We start from the raw sequence: 20543 nt of genomic DNA, 5'->3' as shown, positions 1-20543 counted from the left end.
TTTTTTATGTGGATAAGTAATCGAATATTATCTTGTTTAAAATATGGTTATTTTTTCTCTTTGTGAGTTGGTAATTATATCACTAGTTAAAAAAGATTAAAAAGGACATGAAAATGAGATAGATCTCAATACTCACAAAACATATTTGGATATATAATCTGCTTGTTGGAAAATTAATTTTTTATCTGGAAAAATAAATGTAAGTAAAATTCATTACAAAGCTACCTCATTTTTACCCTTATCTAATTTACTACAAAGCTACCTCATTTTTACCCTTATCTAATTTACTACAAAGCTACCTTAGTTTTTACCCTTATCTAACCACATTTCACACAGAGGACCTGCATTAATAATGAACTCACTAGTTTGTTGGCATGGCCGCCTCATGTCTGGTCTATAAAATTATTAGATTTTTTTTTTCCAAAAAAGATATTGCATTTAAATTTATGTTTTCATTTTGTTTTTTTTTTTTGTGAATACTGTTGATATTAAAAATAATTATCAAATGATTTTATTATTGATTGATATATTCAAAAAATTTTAAATATAAATAAGTGAATAAAAATTAATTAAATATTATCATGTTATCAAATTATGTGATAAATAAATTTAATTAATATTTTAATAATTTTTTAAAATAATAATAATAATAAAAAAATATCTATATATATAGATATATAGCAATTTTGAAAATGGACTAACTGTCCTATTAGGCCATAAAGCTGTTTGACTCATGACAGTTTTTTATTAATCATTCTATTATAATTAATTGTTTATATAAACGATTATGGCTTGACTAAATGACATTTTTTATTTAATCATACAAATATAATTTGTCCAAACAAAATAACATCCTAGCATAAAAAGAATTGATTTAATTTCAATTTTATATTTTTATTCTAACCAAATACCAATCAGTTAAACATTGTTCAACTACAAGCATATCCAAAATATATATTTAGTTTATTACAAAACAGAAAAAAACAACAATTAAAATTTGAAAAATATTTAAATATATACCCATTTGGTAAACTAATTAGCTATGCAACTTATAAAACTGGCACGAACGCAGGGGTTTTGTGTGGAGTCAAAGCGAATCTCAGTGCCAGCAATTTTGTGACAACATTTTGTACGACATAGTCATGGATGCACACGTGGCGAAGCGCGTGAGGAGGAGCATAGTTTCATTTTTATATTTATATTAGATACATAAATATAAAATATATTTATCAGAAATTAATTAATGATTTTTTTTATTTTTTTTTAAAAAAGGTCAACTATTTGTCTTCATGACAGTCCAAAATCTCCAAACTCCCAAAACCACCACCACCACCGCCATTAAATAATTCACAATCCTTTTGTAAACTTTCAAAAACTCAAAAAGAACTAATAAAATAATCAATCTTTTACATTCAAAATTCACCAGAAAGAAGCATCCCAGCTTCTTCTTCTTCTTCTTCTCCTTCTACTACTTTCTTCATCCCTCTCTCTCTCTGTCTCTCTCTCTCTCTGTGGAACCCTAATAGATTTGATCTCTGATCACCTTGAGATCTTCAAAACCCCAGAACCCAGAACCCAGAACCTACCTCCCTCTTTCTCAAACCCCATTTAATAAAAATCCCATCTTTTTTTTTTTTTTTAAATTTTTCTTTACCATCCTATATCTATCTGTATATAAATCTCTCTCACTCTTCTTATTGTACTAGCTTTGTATGTATATGTCTAAGCTTAGCCAGCTACTATATTAGCTGTTTTCTTTTTCTTAGCTCTGTTTCTCTCCATCAATGGAAATTTAATATGTTTTTCTTTTCCTTACAATTTTCAGACCCTTTTAAATGCTTCTTCATTATGTCTCTATCTCTCTCATCCTATTGAAACCCAAATATTTTCCTTTTTCAGAATCACTCTGCATTTTTCTCTTTTTTCCTCTTTAATTTGTTGAATTTTTCTTTTCAAATCCCACTGTTTTCCCCCAAAGTTTTTTTTTTCCCTCAAAATTTGTAGAAAAATGGATTCTGTTTGTGATCGTAAGCTGAGAAAATCCACGAAGCCATTGATGCTTAAAGATTACCTAATGGATGATCAGAGCTCATGCTCATCCAACGGTTTCAAATCGTTTCCACGTAGACAGTGCTGCACGACCGTTCGATTCCTCTTGGAGAGCGATCTTAAAAAACCAAACAACACGAAACGACATCTCAAAAGGAGTCGTTATAGAGCGGCTTCAACAACAATCTCCGCTTTGCAGAGAGCTTCGGTGGCCGTGATTAACGTCGTTAAGCATTTTCCGTTTCCTTCCGTTAAGTCTCCAAGCAGAAGGAGACTTCTTCCGAGAAGCGTATCGAGGAAGCTGTTAAGGAGGAGCTTTCGGAAGAAAACAGAAAAAGACGATGAGAGTAACATCGGACGGTCGAGATTGTTCCACGAATTCCTCCGGGAACATGATAAGCCGTCCGATCAGAATACCTCCACTACTACCGTAATCATTCCGAGGCTGTCGTCGACAAGTACGAGCAGTAATAGCTGGGCAGAGAGCGAATTTACTTCGGATATTTTACCGTCATCAAGCGGTAACTCCGAGTGTTCAACCGGAAACGACGTCGTCGTCGTCGCGGATAGTGAAAAGGATTTGTCAGAAAAGGTCAACAAAAAAGTCGACATAACTGTCGGCGACGATTCGATGGAATGCTCAGCCACTGCCAATTGCTCTTTTCAAAACTCAAAGGTAAAAATGTTTAAAAAGAGTTTTTATTCAGTGCTTCGCGTGTGTATAAAATCACCAGCTACTACAGATTACTATTTTTATTTTTTATTTTTTTGTTATATATATATATATATATATATGTATTACTAACTGCCATTTGATTAGGTTGGAAATAGCAAAAGGGTGGGTGGGATTAGATAGGGACATGTTGGGAACTTTATAAAAAACAATGTACTTTTTTTTCTTTTTTCTTTTTTTAAATCAATTAGTAATATTAATATTACTTGATAAACAAAAATTTGATACGAGTGGAGCTAGCTGGATCTAGGGATTGCATTGTTCGCATGATCTTCACGTGTGGAGTATATTTTGGAAATCCGATGATGTAACACCCCACACGATTCCGCTACGTGTTGTCTACTGGCGGGATCTGCGGCATGGATTTGCCCGAGACTATCTAGTATCATAGTACACGGGGTACTAGATTACTAACTCCTTTAAAAAACATTGAAAGGGTAGTTTGGGGATTTTGTTTGTTTTAATGAGCCTCCGTGTTAAGAATTAGCCACCATCTCTCAATTTTTAGTTTTTGTCGGTGACTCAAATTTTTGGATAGTTTATGGAGATTTCATTTTTATTAATAATTTTTTTATTTATTTATTTTATTTAAGTTGGGTGGGTTATGTTTTAATTTTTGGACAATTATAACTACCAGCATTATTTAATGTTCCTCCTCTGTCCAGAGCCACTTTTAGTTAAATGTCTCATAATAATGTGTATTAAAAATTGGGTAGGGAAACAAAAAAAAAAAAAAGATAGAAAAAAATAAAATTAAAAAAAAAAACTAAATAATTGGGCAGTTGGACAGATGTCTTATTCTTGTCAAGTCAACAGTTGACATAGCCAACTCAGCTTGTTTTAGAATTTACTTCTTCTTGGACCCCTTTGTCTTCTTCTTGCACTAAAATTCGTGGTTCAATTTTTAAATAGTATTCAAAGGTCAGATGTTTTCGTAGCTACCACCACAAGTACATTATATGTATATAGATAATTCCGTTTTTTTAGATTTTAATTTATATATATTGTATTCTATTTAATCTTATAAAAAAAAGTATTATTTTTAACAAATTATATTTATTGCATGCATTATTTACTATTCAAATTTAATAAACATATCCATTACATATATGTGGAATAGAAAAAGGAAATACTAGAAGTCACACGGTAAGTACAAAATTTGTTTGATTCAAGATTATCTTCCTGTGTTCCTTTGGATATATATATATATATATATTGGCAAAACTAGTATATTCTTGATTATTAATTTGAACTGCATCATATAAAAAAAATGTGCATAGTATCCATCGGTTGATTTATTTTTTATATTGAATTAATTGATATATATATATATATATATATTTACGATGCATGAATAATATGAATATTACAGGGGTGGCCAAATGAAGAAGAGAAGGAGCAATTCAGTCCTGTGTCTGTGTTGGATTGTCCATTTGAAGATGAAGATGAAGCTACTTCACCTTTTCGTCGTGATCTTGCTCTCATTGATGGTTCACCTCTCTCTCTCTCTCTCTCTCTCTCTCTCTCTCTCTCTCTCTCTCTCTCTCTCTCTCTCTCTCTCTCTCTCTTTATATGTATATATATACATATATATATATATAGACACTAGAGAAAATATCACATAAACGAAACCTAATCACAAAAATGTTTGATTTATAATCAGGAACCAAACAAAAACCTGTGCATAAGATCCGACGATTCGAGAATCTCAGGCAACTCAAACCGGTAGACTTAGACAAGAGAATGGCATTAATGACAGAGCTTGAAGATGAAACACCAGTATCATCCGTGGACTCAAACTCCCTATCTCTTCAAAACACCATTTGCAGTGCAAACCATGATCAAGAAATCGACGACAAAGCGCGAGAGCTCGTGAAGATGATATTCAAAACAACCACGACCCCATCGAACACATTGGTTTTCAAAGCAGAAAACCTAATGTTCGATTTCTTTAGAGAGAGCATTGTGGAAGAATATCACAAAAATGCAATGGAGGAGCTTTTGAAGGTAGCAGAAGATTGGATACATGGGAAGCCACAAGAGGTATTGCTGGGATGGGAGGTGAAAGAAGGAAGAAATGGGTATGTCAAGGATATGGAAAAAGGTGGAAAGTGGAGAAAATTGGATGAAGAAAAAGAAGAAGTGGGTTTGGAGTTGGAGATTGAGGTTTGGAACACTTTGCTCAAGGAGCTTTTGTTTGATCTATTATAATGATAATTTAAGTTGTCATTTGTATCTCGTTGACTATTGTTTATGATTAGTCAACGCAAATGTTGAGAAACCTCAAGGTTGTTTTCATCATTCTGCAGCAGGCAAGTCATTGGCTTGAATGACTAAAGCCACTTTGAAAGAGAGAGACAGAGAGGGGGGGCATGCAAGTATTAATTTAGAGTGTTTTTATATTTATTTATTTTTTTTCCCTCCCTCTAGTTTAATTTATTAATTTCATGGAAAAAAAAAAAATTCGAAAACCTTGAGTTTTTTTAAAGGGAACAGTTGCTTCAATGTGTCTATTTAATTAGTTTCTTTATTTATTTTGTTTTCATATGGAACTGGCATGTTTTCATTGATCAGCTTTGCCATATAGCACACATATGGTACTATAATGTTCTTTACGTTTCAGACAAAGACGCTTAATTTGTTTGTATTAAAATGTGCCAAGAATGTGTTTGGTGATCTTTGTCTTCTTTACCATTCCTGCCATGCATGGACTTTCTAGTTGGTACTATCAGTGTTTTTGAATCCACATCCTTTCTACATGCATGATAATGATTTTTTTGGGGTGGATTAATTAAACTGATTGATGAAATGAAACATGTATATTAATAGTCGCTTTTGTTGATCATGATCAGAGCAATAAAATTAATTAATATGTAAGTTCTCTTAACTAATCAAATCCGGAACCTATTTCGTTTTTTGTTTTTGTCTTCTTTTTGTGTGTGTGTGTGTGTGTGTGTTTAATTGATGGTGTATGGGGATTCAAATTGAGGATACAGTGGTTCTTCACTGTCCTAATAAAATATAAGCTTATTTAATTAAATTAATTTCACTCAACTGTCAAATTAATTAACATGGATAGGAATAGGATATAATTTTACTTGTTAAATAAAAGAAACAAATCATTTTAAACTATTGAAATTCACATGATTGTATCCAAAATAAATAAATAAAAAGACATTCATATACAAATTAATATAAATAATATTCAATAAATTTATTTATCAATATGGTAAATGATATGATAATATTTAATTAATTAATTTTTATTTATTTATGTATTTATTTATTTATATTTAAGTTATATGAATATATTAACTAATAATATATTAATACATTTATTTTGATAAATAAATTTAAAAATATTTTAGTTGTTGTAGCATTACTCATATATATATATATATATATATATATATATATATATTTCACAATCAATTAATATTAAAAATTCAAAATTGATTACTATAGTATTGTCATTAAAATTAAGTAACGCTAGCTGCCTACACGACACAAAAATTTTGTTTTAGCACATTTTACTACCCTTTCAAACACATGTTAGTATCCTTTATTTTTGCAATTTGTTGTAATTAAAGACAAAATCTCAAATTTCTAACAAAATCCTGGCAGCGAAATTTGTGAATAGCTTTTATATATAGTTGCAACGCCAATTGTGAAATACAATGAATCTCAAATTTCTAACAATATATATATATATATATATACCTAACAACTTTATGTATTTTAAGAATTGTGTATAAACATCTTGATTCATATAAAGATCTTTATATTGTCAATTATTAGGTTTAAAGGAGACTATACAATTGTCCACGCTATCTTAAAAATTGAAAAATTTTCCACAAGTAATTCTAAAGGAAGAGGATGAGCAGTAGTCATTAAACATTGGCCAACTCGTGCAGCTAATTAATAAAAGTGATTTTATCGTACTCTAGTTAGTTGTCCTGCATCTCATGATTTTGGTAGATCGAAGTGAAGAAAATAATAATAATAACAGTAATAATACAAGTGAACGTTGTGATTATAGTACTCCTTTCTTGGGGGTTTATGATTAAAACCCATTTGAGATATAAGACTACTATTAAACTATTTTAAATCCAATCTAATCATGACCAAGTGCTTGTTTGGAATAGTATTGGAAAATCATCAACTGGTGATTTTTGAAGAAGTACCAATTAGATAATTTAAAAAAAAAATTAACCGAAATGAATTCCTAAAAATCATTTCTGTTGGAATTCCAAATTGAAACATTTTAAATTTAGTTTAATTAACAGGATTGATTAAGACTTTCAATAATCTAAGTTGTAGTCCCGCATTTTAAACTTTAATTTCATGAGTTTTAGGACCACTAAGTAGAGTACTACGAAATCATTTATTAGCAGCAGGAGTTGGCCAATATTTAAAAACTAGTACTCCTATTCCATTATTAATACTTTTTCGAAGGTTTTTCAATCTTTAAGATAGCTTGGATAATTGTATAGTCCTGTTTAAATCTAATAATTGATAAGATAAAAGATGTTTATATACATAATAAATGAGAGTTCTTTCTTAGCCGGTGGACCATTAGATTCCACACGTTTGATGTTGATCAACCATTCACACTAACATATATTACACGTGACACTTAATTTACAACATAGCAGCCACAAAAAAAAAAAAATAAATAAATAAAATAAGCCGCCGATGAATATAGTCATTGCTTAACGAGTCCAGTCTACTCCATATTTTGGAAATTTCTATGCCATTATGGAATTCTACAAATTTGGAATAAAGTTAGGCAGCTTTGTTTGTTTGTAACAATGGCGCCGATATGGAATTGGTACTGGGACGGTACTACTAATTCATTATGATTAAGTCATATCCGATGAGTCAAGATTTTAAAATAAATTTAATAAATAATTTAATTTATAATTAAGTAATTATTATGTTTTTACTTATCCATTTTTAGATTATATAAATATTTAATTTGTTAATGTTAATACATAGGTAAGGTAAGTGTCATTGGGTTTATATATTTGGTGAACAATTTTTTATCCCTAGCACTATTTTATTTTTAATATAAACTCCTATAATTTTGTTAAATAATACATATGTGTTATACAAAATAATCACTAGATTTCAGTTATGATTTATGAATATCTTCCATATAAACGCTGTACATAAATAGGCTTCTTAAAGACTCATATCCCATGAGGCAGGATTTTATAAGGTTGGGGATTTCATAATTGGGCTTGATACCCAAAATAGTTATCGGCCCAAAGAATCAAGGGACATGAGCCGGTGGTCTGGATTTGCACTCCACTATCTCATTTTGCTAGTTATGGATTTACAGGATTTAATAATATTATTATTATATTAATCCAAAAAAAAGATTAATAATATTATAATTTCAAATTTTAGGAACGTAGTCAGGCTCACTTGGTAAGATGGAGGGAAATTATTATAATGATAAAAAAAATTTTAGGAATATATAAGTTTTTAAACCTATTAATTCATTTTTAGTTTTTTCATAGATAATTCAACGATAATTCACAAAAAATGTACAATCAAATAACAAAGTTCATGGACTCCCTAACCTATTAACAAGAAATAAATAATTGTTAGTCCCTTACTTATGTTTACATTTACATTTTGGTCTTTAAACCTTTTTTTTTTTTGGGGGGGGGGGAGAGATATTTTGGTCCTTGAGCTTCAGATTTTTGTTGCACTTTGGTCCTCAAAACTATTTTTAGCAGTTTTGATGTATAAAGTATATATATTGTAGAACAACAAAATTAGGCATCCCCGTAACATGTTACACCAAATGTATTACACACCGCAAAAAAATTAAAAAGAATAAAAATAATTTTAAGCAACAAAATGCAACAAAAATTAAAGTTTAGAAACCAAAATTCCAAAAAAAACAAAAAAAAAAAATGTTTAAAGACCACATAACAAATATGAGTGTAGCTTTGGAACTAACAGTGTTAATAACCCTAATTAGTATGGCTTACTCTAAAATTGTAGTTTCCAAGGGACTGATACTTTAAAGAAAGATTATTGTTTGAGTTTTTGGATTCTCACTAAGTAAGAATTTAATTTATAACTATGAGCTAAATAAGTTTATCAATTTTTGATTTCATTTATTTTTTACTTCCTTTTGTTTTATCATAATGAGATCGTATTTAAATTCAAAATTATTATCCTAGGCATTGAATCGTTTTAAAAACAACTATTTCTAGACATTTATCTTAATAATTAAATTATTTAATATTTAAAATGTAATAAATAAATAATTTATTTGTACTAATGCCATCTAAACTATTGGGTAAGCACATTTTGCTCCCTAAGCTTTAAAATTAGCAGTAAATCCAGTGAACTTTTGAAAATATGCACTATAATCACAAATGACTTACATATTTTTCTTTTTACTTCTAGGTGTCAAATGAGAAGGGTCAGAATGGTTTTTTATACTCAAACTGGGATTCATTAAGAAACCAAAAGGAAGGGTCATCAGACAGACAAACCCCGACTCAGGTAGCTACACCACGAACGCTTTCCTGAATCAAACGTCTTAACAAAAAAGAGGGCAAGGAATAAAGATACACCTCTCCAAAAAAACTAGAATTTTTAGCCCACTGCCCTACTAAATGGGCAAGATTGTTGTATTCTCTCGCAGTCCAAACAAAAGACAAATTATCAAACATGGGGATCAACTGAAAAATATGATTAGCTAGGTGCTCAGCTTTCCAGTGAAGAGACTTCCTATTCTTGGATGATAAGGTATCAATGACAGCGGAGGCATCAGATTCGATGCAGATATTGTTCCAACTTTGACTGGTAGCCACCTGAACAGCCTTCAGAATAGCTTCCATTTCCGCCACTTCTAGGATTTCAATCTCGGATTTGAAAGTTCTGATAAGAAGGATGTTTCCTACGTCATTTCTCACAACCATGGCCAGACAGCTTCCTCTTTTGCTCAACGCTGCATCAGTGTTGATTTTGATAAACCCTGCCTGAGGTCTTCTCCATCCCTGTCCGTTCACGTTGGTAGGTCTCGATGGATGACTCGCTAGGTCGAGGGCAATGGAGTTTTTGGTTTCATTGAACCTATTGATGACTGACTGAATGGAAAATTCCCATCTATCAATATCATCCCCAGTATCGTTATTTTCAACAAAATCTATTTATATCAATACCCCTTAACTATGCCAAGTTAAAACCCTAGAAAAATTTGAGAAATATTATAAAAATATTTTGACGCCCAAGAAAAATATGAGAAGTCCGATAAAAGTTTTTCAAAGCCCTAATAAAAATAAAGAAGTCCCAAAAGAATTTTAGAAGCTCCATAAAATTCAAAAACGTTCCAAAACAATTTTTACAAGCTCTTGAAAAAATTTTGACGGCTCTAAAATTAGTTAATAAGCCTTAAAAAAAAAATTTTGAAACTCCATCAATATTTTTAGAAGCCTCAAAAATATTCTAGATGGTCCCAAAAAAAATTAAGAAGCCTAAACAAAATTTTCCAAAAAAGTTAAAAAAATCGTAGAAAATTTTTTGAACCTCTAAAATATTACGAAGAGTAGAAAAAATTCTTTAAGCCATAGCAGTATTTTTTGTTTCACCATATAAATTTGATAACACTCTTTAAAATTTTTTCTGGATCTTAAAAAAAAAAAAAAAAATTTTAGGACCCCCAAAATTTTAATAAGGCTTCATAGCCTTCTTTGGAGTGTCAAGTTTTTTTAAGGTTTTGAAAAATATTTATGGTGCATCAAAAAAGGAAAAAAAATACATAATTTTTTAGGAATTCAAAAAAAAAAGAAAGAAAAACTATCTAGAAATTCTTATTTTTTTTACAGAGCTTCAAAAAATTTGTTTCAGACTCCACAATTCTCGTAGAGCTTTAAATAATTTTCTGAGGATTTTTTTTTTTTTTTTTGGGGATTCAAATTTTTTTGACATTTTTATTTTTTATTATTATATTTGGCTTTAAGTGGCTATTTGCCAACTTGGACATAATTAAAGGGACTTGGTGGTTCTCAAAAAAAAAAAAGAAAATTGGTGTAACAGAATTCTTAAAAAATAACAATACTAGTCCTCTTTCAAGAGCCATTTTCTTTTAAGAACCGACTATATTTGTTTTTACCAGCTAGTAATATGTGGCACTTAACTGGTAAAAACAAATATAGTCGGTTCCAATTAAGATTTGTTATATTTTATTAAATTAATATTAATTATTAATGATTATTATTTTATTAAATTAATACTTATTATTGATGATCATTAAATTATATTAATAGATCAAAATTTAATTTTTAAATAAAAATTCAATAGCTATTTAGAACACACCTTAGTTTAATCCAACGTTCCTTATTTGAGTCTCATTATTTATAATTATGGTGCATATTTTTTAATGTTCAAAGAGTATTACTTCCAATTTAATGCTTAAGCTTATAGATAAAATGCAACAATTCCAATATTTTATAGCTATGGATGCAAATAAGCCAAAATCAATTTAGGGCTTGAAGTTTATATATATATATATATATATAGTTCGTCTGTATACACGATTTGTCTATATACGGATCCATATTAAAGCCGATGCTTTTAAAGAATATATATATATATATATATATATATGTTTTCCGTTTTTTGTCTCTTTGAAATCATTTCAACATTAATTTCTTCAATAGGCTCGTGGAGAATTGGATGCACCACATGCATCATTAAGGACTGAGGAGCCGGAAGACCCAATGGATCGCCAACTGACCCAAGAACGAGAATCTCGTCAGACAAGTCAGCTATTTTATATTTCAATATTCAAAAATAATATATATTTTTTTATTATAATTAAATATTTTCATATATTCTATGGTAATATTTTGAAAACAGTAATACAATATAGGGATGGTAATTCATGTTTACGTGTTGGATTCGTATCAATCCGTTTAATAAATGTGTCAAAAATGTTCAACCCTAACTCAACCCGTTTATTAACTGTGTCAAGTATCTAAAACACTAACCCGAGCTGTTTATAAACAGATCAATCCGACAGTTCCATTTAATACGATTACTTTAATAAGTCATGTTGACTTGTTAATCTATTAACCTGAATATTGACATGTTAACCTAAAAATTAACTTATTTATTGAAAATTAACCTATTAATAAGAAAAATTACTTTTAAAGTTTTGTCTTTAAAAAATTAATAATAAAAAATTACTTTTATAAAATTTTTTAATTTATAATATTTTTTACTTATTAAATAATATATTATGGGTAAAATCATAATTTAAAATTAAATTTAAATGGGTTGTGATAGGTATATAATCGTATCGGGTTGAAACTAACACATTTAATAAATTGGTCATAACGAGTCAATTTCAAGTTAAATAGGTCAATCCAAAAATAATACGATTAATAATGGTATTAAACGGATTGACCTGATTATGATCCGAACCCATTTATAATAAATCCAAATCCATTTATAATGAATCCAAACCCATTTATAATAAATCCAAATCCATTTATAATGAATCCAAACTCATTTATTCTGTGTCATTTTTGAATCGTGTCCTCGTATCATAACCCAGATTACCACTTTTAATACAATACCATAGATGCCAGACTACAATTATATCATTATTTTATCTATTATCTTGTAGGTGGTAAGTAATGATTTTTACCATAAAAAAACTTCAAGTCTTTGATTGCTTTTTGAAGCAATTCAAAAAGCGATGATGAAGAAGGTCATGGATGGTATTCCTTCAAATTGTACTAATCTAAGAATATTTATTAACTATAGTTACCCATGAGGAATGTTAGGCTTGTTTTGGTATTATTGTATTTTATAAAAAATTAATTTTACTATATGGTAGAAAGAATCAATTATAAAAATAATTGGTTAAGTGTTTAGCAAATTATTATTTTATAATTATTATATGATTCAAAATTAGTATTTGAGTATTTGGTAAATAATTATAATGTTCCATCGATGATATCTCATCATTTTTTCGCTCCACTGATATTGTTCTTGATTTATTCATCTTACTCTAAGCGGTGTGGATTTTTACGTTCAAGCTTCCTAATAACTTACCTATCCTAAGATGGTATAGGATTTTTTTAATTTAGATTTACAGATAGTATAGGATTTTTTGTTCAAATTTTTCAAAAGGTCACTTAACTTATTTTAAGATGGTATGAGATTTTTTTATTTAGATTTATAGATAATATAGAATTTTTCGTTCAAATTTTCCAAGAAATCATCTATCTTGAAGTAGTATAGGATTTTTTTTATTTAGATTTTTCAATAGGCCATCTCAAGTAGATGTTATGGTATTTCTATTATTCAAACTTCCCAGTGGTCATTCATCTTGAAATGATACTTTTTTTTTTTTTTATTTAGACTTTTCAAAGGGTTATTCATCCTGAGATGGTGAAATGGTATGGGATTTTTGATATGGGTTTTGGGTCATCCATCCTAAGATAGTATGTTGGTATAGCTTTTTTCTTTTTCTTTTTTTTCTTTTTTTTTTCTGACTTCCCAAGAGATGGTATGGGGTTTTCTGATATGGGTTAGGGTCATCCATCCTAAGATGGTATGGGGTTTTTTGGCTATGGGATTTGAGTCATCTATCTTGAGATGGTATTGGGGTTTTTTGTTCAGACTTTTTAAGGGACATACCATTTTGAGATGGTATGAGGTTTTCTTATTCACATTTTTCCTTCAGTATGGGGCTTGGATCATCCATCATGAAATGATATTGAATTTTTTTGTTCAAACTTTCCAAGAAGTTGGCTATCCTGGGACTACTCCTATTAAAGCGCGTTTAATTTTAAAGTCCTTATAAACCCTACAACCAACAGCTCCGAAAAGGTTTCGATTGTTAAAAAAGTTATTATCTTTAGATTTGAACCATGACTATTCCATGTATAAGGTCATGTGAGATTGTTCCCTGATTTTATCCTTTTTTATCTTGTATTCTTTAGGACTTATAGATTTTACAATCTATCCCTAATAACAAGGGAAAATCATAACATCCAAATCAAATTTAAAAATTTTATTGAATAAATGACAACTTTTAATGCTTTTTATATTGGCTCATCTTCAACATAAGATTAGCTTCCTAGCATATCAATATCCATATATATAGTCAATTTTTATTAGATGACATTAAATTATTTATATTGCTCTACTATAATAGATTACATGTAATTTATGAAATATTTTATTTAGATTTATATGTAATCAAACCATATTAAAGAACATAAGTTGTTTGACATGGTTCAATAAAATATTTTTTGTATGTATAATATACAAAATAAAAAGTTAAATACCCTACCTTTGAACAATCATTCATTTAACGCACCCATTCCTTGCTATCATTTCATTGCCAAAAAAAGACATCCCTCTAACATCGATAACAGAAAGGACCCTTCGTTTTCCATACGTCTGGTTTGCTCAAACATGAAGAAATAACTTAATCATTTCTCTTTTTCACCCTAGTCATCTTTTCCACTTTTTTTTTTTTGAAATAATTTTTCGCCAACCAAATATCCATTCATACTAGATTAATTAGATATGATTTCATTTTTAAGTTGTAAAAAAAAAAGTTTCTGAGCAAACTAATATTATTAATTCAAAAATATAAACTACAAAATATCCTAGGCTGATCAATAAAGTACTATTAAAAAAATTAATATAATATGCACCAGATATTTTTATTTTTATTTTGTTTTTTTGCCAAAAAACTCTTTGGTGACATGGTGAATTTTTATTGGGAAAACCAATAGTAAACTAACACTGCATGTTATAAAAATATAATTGAGCCACGTAGGGAAGTAAAAGTCAATGTATGTTTTGCCGGACGAAGACCCACCTAATGCAAAGTCGCTAGCTTTGCCAACCTAATCAAAATTCAAAGCCGACCAGTAAAATTTACTCATTTTTCGCGACGAAATTTCCTTCTGGAGAAGAAAAAACTGGATTTTAGGGAACCCTCCATGTGGACCACCAACCTACCTTCTCGTTTTCTTCTCTCTTAAAAACCCATTTCGTTGTTTTCATGCTTCTTACGGTTCACGCCACTATCTTCCCCAAACAAAATTGAAACTCTTACAGACTTCAACTTTTAGTTCTCTTTCTCTCTGTTTTGCTCGCTTTTTGAAGAAAGATAAAGAGGGTTCAGAGGGTCATCTTCTAACCTCATAAAGACTCTGCTTTTAATCTGATATACTTTTCCTTTTTCATGTAATAAACTCAACCCATTTTGGAAAATTTTTCATTCTTCTTTCTTAGAGTTTAAATGGGCATGCAAAGCTGACAACAGTTTTCCTTTATTTACGTTTTTATTTATTTAATTTTTTTTTCAGTGTTTGCGCTGTTGGGTTTTGTTGGTTTTTTGCTTTTGACGTGATGAAAAACGACGATCAAGCTAGGTCCCTATTTGGGATTTCCCTCACCGATAGGCCGAAATGGCAACAGTTTATTATTTGTTCTTCTGGGTTCTTCTTTGGTTACCTCGTTAATGGCGTTTGCGAGGTTGGTTTCTAATGTTGCTTTATGATAAATTGTTCATTTTGCATTTTTTTTTTTTTAGATAGAAAAATGGAATTGGCGTTATTCTTTCAAGATTTGTGATTATTCATCGTGGTTTGTTCGTTTGTTAATCCCTGCATTTTCCTGGGGAAAAAAAAAAAAAAAGGAAAAACTTTTTCTGGTGATCCTCTGTTTGGTTGCTTAAAAAACAAAAAAAAAAAAATTATTCAATCTCAGCTGCCACGTTCCATTTTTTTCTCAAAATATGAAAATTGAAATAGTTTACAATGTTTTTTTTCTTTAACCCGTGTATATAACCAGAAATAGTGTTCAATTTCTTTTTCCACCGCTACATTTTCTCTGCATCCAAACAGAAGTTTCTGGATTTTTGAAATTTTGGAAAAATTTGAGGTATTTACAATTCATATTTGTGCCAAATTAATTTCCTATGTGTGTTTTTATTGGTCTGTTCAAATAAGTTCAACATTTTCTCTGCATCCAAACAGAGATTCTGGATTTTGCAAAATTTGGAATCTTAGATATTTACAATTCATACTTGTGCAAATTAATTTCCTACGTGGGTTTTTTATTGGTCGGTTCTAATAATTTTTTTTGCCCCCTTTAATGCACTGTTAATTTGTTCTGTGGAGCCCCCTTTCTTTTGGGCATTGACATGTGCATTGTGCTTGATCTCAGGAATATGTATACAATAGACTTCAATTCAGGTAAGCTAGAAATTCTGTCATCAAAAATCACTATAAAAGCTCTCTGATTTATTTGATTATTCTAACTTTGTATGTGAAGTATATGTATAATATATACTATTTCCCTACCAGCTATGGATGGTACTTCACTTTTGTGCAAGGATTTGTGTACATAACGCTCATATACATCCAAGGTTTCACAACCAAGCAAATGATGAATCCATGGAAGATATATGTGAAGCTCTCTGCTGTTCTAATGGGTTCTCAAGGATTAACAAAAGGGTCTTTGGCTTTTCTTAATTATCCGGCGCAGATCATGTTCAAATCCACAAAGGTGAAATCGCTAAAGAATAAAGAGGAATCAAATATATATTACCTTCTTTTAATTAACACCCAGTTTTGAAAGTTTCGAAAAATTGATGTAATTGGGAAACTCTAGGTACTACCAGTCATGGTAATGGGTGCTTTCATTCCTGGATTGAGAAGGAAATACCCCTTGCATGAATACATCTCTGCAGTGCTTCTAGTGCTTGGTTTAATACTTTTCACATTAGCGGATGCACATACGTCTCCCAATTTTAGCATGTTGGGCGTTATAATGATCTCGGGTGCTCTAATCATGGATGCTTTTCTTGGGAATTTGCAAGAGGCAATCTTTACCATGAATCCTGAAACCACACAGGTTTGAGTTTTTAATTCTTTGTTATGTTTTATGTAAATAAGGAATTTGTACAAGGCATATGATGAATTGATGAACCCAAAAAAAAAAAAATTTGCTTCTTCTCTTTGTAACCATTTTTTTTTTTTTTTAATGTTCTTTTATGTATGTTTCCTGACAGATGGAGATGTTGTTCTGCTCAACTGTGGTTGGGTTGCCTTTCTTGGTTCCACCTATGATTGTTACAGGAGAACTGTTTAAGGCCTGGATTTCTTGTTATGAGGTACACTGTGATCTTTATTCTATCTTCTTTTTCTTTTATTATGCCTGATGCTCTTTCGGAGAAGTCCTATAGATTAATTTCTGGGAGTGTAAAAAATTGGTGGTTGATATGGATTATGACTGTGGAATGCTTCAAAAACATCCAAAATTAAGCTACTGCTTCTAAGACAGTGTCAAAAACTATGAAACATCTGGATTGCCCCACTAAGTTATGTTTTAAGCATTCCTTTTCAATACCCACTTAATGGATATTGGTTATGCTTATTATCTTTCTGGAAACATCCAAATAAAGCTACTGCTTCTAAGACAATGTCAAAAACTATGAAACATCTGGATTGCCCCACTAAGTTCTGTTTTAAGCATTCCTTTTCAATACCCACTTCATGGATATTGATTATGCTTATTATCTTTCTGGTATAAATAATTTGCAGCACCCTTATGTTTATGGGGTATTAATCTTCGAAGCAATGGCCACATATGTCGGACAAGTTTCCGTGTTATCCCTCATTGCTATTTTTGGTGCTGCCACCACTGCCATGGTAATTCATTTATCTCCTTTCTCTCAAGCAAAATCACTTGTATACAAGATTTAACATTGCCCTTTATCTTTTTTTTGTTATAGCTATATGCATAATACATCTCCTTTTTCATTAATCATTTTATATGGATGTCATTTGAACTAGTGGAGTTTTGATGGGTGTTGGTCATGCACAGATAACAACTGCTAGAAAGGCAGTCACTTTGTTGCTGTCATACTTGATTTTTACAAAGCCATTGACTGAACAGCATGGGATAGGACTACTACTCATAGCCATGGGCATTGTACTAAAGATGGTGCCAGAACCTAAAATACCCAGTTGGAATGCTGTCCAAAATGCTGTTGTTAAACAATCAAAATCCACTTTCAACATCGAAAAGAACCACATTGGAAGTGATGAAACTTTGGACAATGATGAAAAAAGGAGCTTAATTTGAAGTTTCCAAGGCTTGATCAGATTTACCACTGACCTTTTTTCCAAGATCATTATGTTTGGTTTTTTTTTTTTTTTCTCAGAGAGAGTTTATACCCTGGCTACAGAAGAAAGAAAAAGACCATATGTCAAGGAAGACAGAAGATGAGAAAATAGTTATAGCTAGTTGTTATACTAAAAGTTTATGTGGTGAAAATGGCTCACTATTTTAAGCAAAAGAAAATATTTTTATATAGTTGGTTATGTAAAAGTTAATGTGGTGAAAATGGTTCACCATTTTAAGCAATTTTTTTTTTTTTTTTTTAAATTTAGAAAAAGCCAAAAAGGGTGCTTTTTGTATCTGAGAGGTTTTGTACTACTAGAGAAGAATTTGCGATTGGCATGATTTTCCAACAAAAATGAACAAGTGTCAGAATTATTACCCGAGGAAGGAATAATAGGTCATTATTTAGCAGTTACCTCCATTGAAGCACAGGAAATGTGGATAGAAGGAAGCTTGGGCCTTAGAGTTGTTCCTCTTCTTTTTTTCTTTTTTTCTTTTTTTATTTATTTATTTTTGTAATTGTTTTTTAATGTAATGTTTGTTGTAATAGAAATTTGGATTGATATATTTCCTGCTTGCCTCATCCTTTACATAAATGGATTTTTTATATATTTTATTTATTTATTTTGTGTTTTTTCTTTCTTTGTGAGTTCGGGTGGAAAAGGAAAATATATAATTTGTATATTTATCAAAGTGTAATATATAGTCACATCTCACATGTATGTGTTTGATCCAAAGCTGATACATTTAAAAAAGTTCGATGATCATATTAACATAGTGAAAAAAAAAAATATATATATATATATATATATGTTTTAATAACGTTTATATTTTGGTTGTTTTGTTTTTGTTTTTAAGTTTTTTTTAAAGCTTTTTACTTTAGTTTTTTATAAATTGTGGAGGAAGGATTTTAATATCTGGTTTTGAATCTTTAAATTATTACAATCATTATCCAATTAAGCTGTCTTAAACGATTAAGCTTTTACTTTTATGTTTCTTTATTTAATTTTTTTATTATGAATTATAATATATTCTAAATTAAAAAGGAATGTTACAACATCTAAAGGTATATTTTCAATAGTTTGACTATGTGAATTCAAAACTTTCACTTTAGTTTATTGTAATTGGTGTTTGCTCAATAATTATAGTTATCAATAAATTAAAATTAAAAATGGCTATATATTTAAATAAAAGGATTAAAACTATTTAAACTGCTTAAAAAATGAAGTTTTATTTGATAAAAAAATATTTTTTTATTGGTATTGTGAATAATAAACATATTTGTTTTTTTTTTCATTATGAATGTATATTTGATATTTTAAATAAATAAAAAAAATCTAAACATGTAAAATGTAACTCAGTTGGTTTTTTTACTTTTCTTATTTTTCTATTTAATTGTAAGTAATTTACTTACTTCAAAACATATTAATCTTAGTCAATAATTATTAAATATATAAAATAACTACAAATTTAAAGAAAGAAAAAATAAATAACAAAAAATCAACATAACTTTTACATTTGTTATTTTGGTCTTCTAAATCTTGGGTCTTTTTCTTGCACGCCCAAAATATCTACTCACACGGCAATTCTTTTCACACTGTTTTCAAAAAATCTTTAAAATATCTATGTACACTTTATTTAATATCTAATATACTCCTAAAAACATACACTCCTTCAAAAATTAAGACACCAATTCACCTTTCCTCTTTCTTTTTTTTTTTTTTTTTTTTTTTTTTTGGGGGGGGGGGGGGGGGGGGGGGGGGCGTTAAACATACTCACTCTTTCCTTTATTCACCAAACTCACCTTTTCTTTCAAAAATATTGTGCGAAGAGAATAGAACCCGATGAATGTGGTGCCTACGCAAGAATAAAGAGGAACGGCCAAAAATTTTTTTTTCCATTCCAAACTTTATTTTCAAAATAGGTATGATTCCTTAATGTTTGATTTTTCTTTCTTACTTTCTATTCTTTGAATAATGTTGCTGATTTTTTTATAGGTTTATATGAGATTTTAAATTATGAGTTTTGGGAGTTTGGGGGTTTTAAATTATGGGTGTTGATGAGATTATGATATATTATTTGATTTCTTTTGTTGGAATTCTCCAACCATTAATTTTTCTTCTTATTTTCAGTTTTTACATATTATTTCTGTTGGATTTTGAGTGTTAATGTGATTTTGAAAATGATTTATTTCACCATTTTTTTTTTTAAGTGGTTCATCTATCCTAGATTTGGTTGAATAGTTCCAAACAACATTGATAATGTTTAGTAAATATTATAAGAGTTCTTTAAATGTATGCCACTCAACATTATGTAACTTTTCAAATATGTACAATTGAACATTCTTTGACTGTTCTATTTTAAACAACCAAACATATGTAAATTTCTTTTCACTTTTAGTTTTTTTTTTTTTTTTAATATGATTGGTATGCTTTAATTTTTACTTTAAACAATTTTGTATTTCAATTTATAATTTGCAGACATAGGTAAAAGTCATGGAGAAAATTTGCATACTCAAAATATACATGTTCGTATTTGTCCTACAGCTTCAAGCATAAGATATCATGTTAAA

The 20543-nt window shown here is 29.6% G+C and overlaps 3 protein-coding genes across 3 annotated transcripts; 2 read left to right on the top strand and 1 right to left on the bottom strand.

Annotated features, from left to right (window-relative positions):
• The first annotated feature begins 1299 nt into the window (after nt 1-1299).
• On the top strand, nt 1300-5334 carry LOC107434890 (uncharacterized). Its single transcript, XM_016046400.4, has 3 exons — nt 1300-2725; nt 4155-4272; nt 4446-5334. The coding sequence occupies exons 1-3, from the start codon at nt 2009-2011 to the stop codon at nt 4991-4993; spliced, it is 1383 nt and encodes a 460-aa protein (XP_015901886.1). The 5' UTR covers nt 1300-2008; the 3' UTR covers nt 4994-5334.
• A 3972-nt stretch (nt 5335-9306) lies between these two features.
• Nucleotides 9307-14148, bottom strand: LOC132804048 (uncharacterized). Its single transcript, XM_060817936.1, has 2 exons — nt 14145-14148; nt 9307-9956 (listed from the first exon to the last, which is right to left on the bottom strand). Exons 1-2 carry the CDS (start codon nt 14146-14148, stop codon nt 9307-9309), a joined length of 654 nt encoding a protein of 217 aa, XP_060673919.1.
• Nucleotides 14149-14698: 550 nt separating this feature from the next.
• LOC107434883 (UDP-galactose/UDP-glucose transporter 2) lies at nt 14699-18572 on the top strand. The gene is made up of 8 exons (XM_016046389.4): nt 14699-15025; nt 15148-15316; nt 16010-16038; nt 16150-16351; nt 16457-16699; nt 16857-16958; nt 17389-17496; nt 17672-18572. The coding sequence occupies exons 2-8, from the start codon at nt 15191-15193 to the stop codon at nt 17930-17932; spliced, it is 1071 nt and encodes a 356-aa protein (XP_015901875.1). The 5' UTR covers nt 14699-15025; nt 15148-15190; the 3' UTR covers nt 17933-18572.
• The last annotated feature ends 1971 nt before the right edge of the window (nt 18573-20543 follow it).

This window comes from Ziziphus jujuba, chromosome 6 (assembly GCF_031755915.1).
Source record: "Ziziphus jujuba cultivar Dongzao chromosome 6, ASM3175591v1".
Lineage (NCBI taxonomy): Eukaryota > Viridiplantae > Streptophyta > Magnoliopsida > Rosales > Rhamnaceae > Ziziphus > Ziziphus jujuba.
The sequence above is the reverse complement of the archived record's forward strand: the minus strand, read 5'-3'. Positions and strand labels throughout refer to the sequence as shown.

Bases quoted from the DNA above. Each gene is read 5' to 3' on its own strand.
- LOC107434890 (XM_016046400.4), top strand. From the start codon at position 2,009: ATGGATTCTGTTTGTGATCGTAAGCTGAGAAAATCCACGAAGCCATTG. The intron at 2,726-4,154 runs GTAAAAATGTTT...TGAATATTACAG, and splicing joins GCTCTTTTCAAAACTCAAAG to GGGTGGCCAAATGAAGAAGA. The intron at 4,273-4,445 runs GTTCACCTCTCT...ATTTATAATCAG, and splicing joins TGATCTTGCTCTCATTGATG to GAACCAAACAAAAACCTGTG.
- LOC107434883 (XM_016046389.4), top strand. From the start codon at position 15,191: ATGAAAAACGACGATCAAGCTAGGTCCCTATTTGGGATTTCCCTCACC. The intron at 16,039-16,149 runs GTAAGCTAGAAA...TTTCCCTACCAG, and splicing joins TACAATAGACTTCAATTCAG to CTATGGATGGTACTTCACTT. The intron at 16,959-17,388 runs GTACACTGTGAT...AATAATTTGCAG, and splicing joins CCTGGATTTCTTGTTATGAG to CACCCTTATGTTTATGGGGT.